Genomic DNA, 3793 nt, shown 5'->3' with positions numbered 1-3793 from the left:
AGTGGCGTGTGGCGAGCCAAGTAGCAACAGTAAAATGGGATGATTATTAATGAAGATGGAGTGGCAGTTGGTTGAAAAAAAAGAGACTATTGAAGGATTTCAAATGTTTTTTTTTAAATAATTATTTGGATTTTTTAAAAATTTAAAATTTGAAATTAAAAAATTTAAAATTTAAAATTTGATATGAAATAATTAAATAAGAGTTTTTAAATTTATTATTTCATGGATAATTTTTATTTTTAACTCATATTGGCCTAAATAACTGTTTATTGTGTACATCGCACAAATACCCCCCTTCACTCCCTAGCGAGACTCATAAAATCACATAGTAAAAGCTAATGAACCATGAATGTACAAGATTGATAATTATTAATTAAAGCTTAAACAACGTTATTATTATCCACAGCTTGTTGGTCCTGAAGCTCACCAGACATTTCTTCAAGTGATTTTCCTTTGGATTCAGGAACCAAGAATGTGAAGAAGAAGCCACAGACGTTAACGACAGCCATGATGATAAGGGTGTTCCTGATGCCAATTCCGTTCTCAGCGTAAACAAATCCAAAAGCACCAACCATAGCTCCAGCTTTGCCTGCAGCAGCTGAGATGCCATGACATGTTGATCGGAGCCTAGCAGGGAAGATCTCGGCAGGGACCACAAAACTGGTGGCATTGGGTCCAAAGTTGGCGAAGAAGAACGTCAATGAATACATGACAACAAAGCCAATCTGGTTTCCCTCCAAAGTCCAATGATGATAAGGTATTGCCAATGCAAACATGAAAACTGTCATGAAGAAGAACCCCATCAACTGAATGGAAAACCTCCCCACCCTATCAATGAGTGCCACCGTGAACCAGTAACCGGGAACAGTGCTGCACAGTGCAATCAAAGTCTGTGCTCTCGCAATCTTGTAAACCTCTTCAATTGCGTTCATTGTCTTCGCGGCTGGGATCCAACCGATGGCACTGAAGATATCTTTCTGGAACAGATTCTGGCTGTAGTAAGCAATATCCAAAAGGAACCAAGTTGTGGCGGTTCCAACAAGGTGAAGCCCATGCCGCTTAACAAACTCTCTCGAGAACAATCCAAAATCGTTGCCTCCTCCTGTTTCTTGCTGCTCAATCTTCTCTTCCTCTGCTTCAATCACAACCTCAAGAACCTTGGACATGTCCGAAGCTGCTTGCTTTGCGTTCTTCGCCACCAAGGCCGTGTACCTTGCTGTCTCCGGCATCTTCATCCTCCAATAGTACGTCGCAAGAGCGGGAAGCGCGCCAAACATCAAGATTATCCTCCAAACGTAATCGGCTTCTGGCACGGTGGACCCCACGTGGTCGAACTGAAACGCCGGAGCAGGGTGCAGTCCCTTGAAAATGGACGAAACTATGATCGCAACCATGCCACCTGCAAGGATTCCAAATCCCTGCATGGCAAAGACCGCCGCGATGAATGCTCCACGTGTCTTCTTGTTGGCATACTCAGACATAATGGTTGCGGAGAGAGGATAGTCGCCGCCGATCCCAAACCCAAGCCAGAACCTAAAGAAGCAAAGAGTGACCATAACAGATTTAGGCTCTTTTCCAAAGGAGAGTCCGGAGGCAAGGGAACAAATAACCATGAGCATCAGTGTCATTCCGTAGACACGCTTCCTTCCCATCTTGTCGCCCAGCCAACCGAAGAATAGTTGGCCGACGAGGGTGCCGCAGAATGCAACGCCATTGATGGCAGAGGAGACGTTGGACGGAAGAGAACCGGGGTTGTCAGAACCATCGTAGTAGTACAAGCGGCCAAGGAGCTTGGTGACCAGGGAGATGCAGAAGAGGTCATAGGCATCGGTAAAGAAACCCATCCCAGCAATCACAATGGCCGTGAAGTGGTACCATTGTGTCTTTGCAGCATCCAGTGCATTCAGCACCTGCAATTGTTCCTTCGCCATCTTCTGATCAGTAAGGAGTGAATGAGAGGAAACAAAAACAAGTGATGAAGAAAGATCATATATAGTGGTCAGTGGTGTGTGTTTTCTTATTTTATTTTTATTTATTATCTTATCTTTTTATTTAGAATAATTTTTATTATGTTTATCTTTCTTTAAAGATAGTTATACTTATTTTTTTTTAAAAAAAAGAATCATTTAAAAATTTTAATTATTTTATTTTATTTTAAAATTTAAAATTAATTTAATAATTAATATAAATAGATAGTACAACAATAATAATTTTTTATTCTTTATTCTTTTATAATTTTATTAATATATACAAAATGTGCACAAAATATTTTATCGAATTGGATCTTCCTAACCAGAGCTCTTAACAAGGGATCATATATAATATAATTTTTAGACTTAAAAAAAATTACTACAAAAAGCATTAAAAGTTAAAGTTTTGGATTTTCGATAAAAGTTTTCTAGTAGATTTAGAAATGGAAGAGATTTAACTTAATCTATATTTCTATTCATTAAAATTTGTTGTAATTAAATATTATGCCACTTTTCAGTTTTTAGATCAACATATAGAATAAAAACGGTTCTTTTATTAAAAAAAATAATAAAGTATTAAAATTGACCAAACTAGAGAAGAATAAAACTAACTTGTAATTAGAAACAATTTTGCAATATTTTTTGTATTTAATCCACAATTTGTAAATACGATTTAATTTGTAAGATGATCAGATTTGATCCGCATTCTAATCGAATCGGATCACAATATCATATCTATATCCGCACCAAATAATAAATAAATAAATAATATATATGTTGTTAATAATTATAATTTATATATGTTTTATTATTTTATTTTTTTTATTTAAAAAAAGTTAGTTTAATAATATTTTAGGAATAAACATGTTTAAAAGAGTAAAAAAAAATTTATTAGAGTGAAAAAGGAGCATTTTTTACTTTTCTTTTCTAGAAATAAGTTTTTTTTATTATTTTGTATTTTGTGGTTATATCCGATATCTGAATATAAAAAGTGTAGATATTGAATTTGGTCCGATCTAATAAATTTAGTGAGGATCATTTTGGCCATATCTGATTCATAAGTTACCTCTCTAAGATTAAGAATGAGATAGGATTTGAGTTCTGAGTGATTAAGCTAGGTTAGAGGAGTAATTTAGGAAATTTTTTATAGTTTGGATAATTTTATTTTATTTATCAAGTCAAAAATTAATTCGTCACAGATCGGAGCTCCAATTAAAGGTTTTGTGACATTTATTTAAGCGGCTTAGTGAACTAACCACTAAACAATCCAACTTAATTTACAAGTTAGTTTTTATTAGTTTTATAGGGCTTATTTGGGTGCCATTCTCAAAAGAGATTTTTTTTAATGATATTTTTTTAGAAGATCTTTTATAAAAGTAAGAGTAATTTTATGTTTGGATATCTCATGTAAAAATATATGTTTATCTATCAATTGTGTTTGGATAAAATAAGATAAAAGTATTTTTTTATTCATTTATTATGTGAAAAATATATTTTTTTTTAAAAATCTCTTAAAAAAAGATGTAAATTATAACTTCTCAAAAAAATTTTTTTTTAAATTTTTCTAGTGCTTTTATTTTTCTATTAGAAATTTGGCAAACACACTAAAGAATAACAAAGATCCTTTTTCATTGAAATTTTTTTTTATCAATTAATGGCGCCCAAACAAACACATAATCTTTGATGGTCAATTTTAATAGTTTACTAATAAAACACCATTTTTATTTTGCTAGCAAAACTTTATGTTATTAACTTTGAATTTAATTTTGATGCATGGTGTAAAGTAATTTTATACATGTATTTAATTATATAAAAATTTAGTT

The 3793-nt window shown here is 33.0% G+C and overlaps 1 protein-coding gene across 1 annotated transcript; it reads right to left on the bottom strand.

The window, feature by feature from the left end:
* Positions 1-380: 380 nt before the first annotated feature.
* On the bottom strand, positions 381-1931 carry LOC107626830 (inorganic phosphate transporter 1-4-like). The gene has a single exon (XM_021116850.2). The coding sequence runs from the start codon at positions 1929-1931 to the stop codon at positions 381-383; it is 1551 nt and encodes a 516-aa protein (XP_020972509.2).
* Positions 1932-3793: the final 1862 nt, after the last annotated feature.

The sequence above is a fragment of the Arachis ipaensis genome, chromosome B2 (assembly GCF_059453495.1).
Source record: "Arachis ipaensis isolate K30076 ecotype BB chromosome B2, ASM5945349v1, whole genome shotgun sequence".
Lineage (NCBI taxonomy): Eukaryota > Viridiplantae > Streptophyta > Magnoliopsida > Fabales > Fabaceae > Arachis > Arachis ipaensis.
Note: the sequence above shows the minus strand (reverse complement) of the source record. Positions and strands in the feature narration are given on the sequence as shown.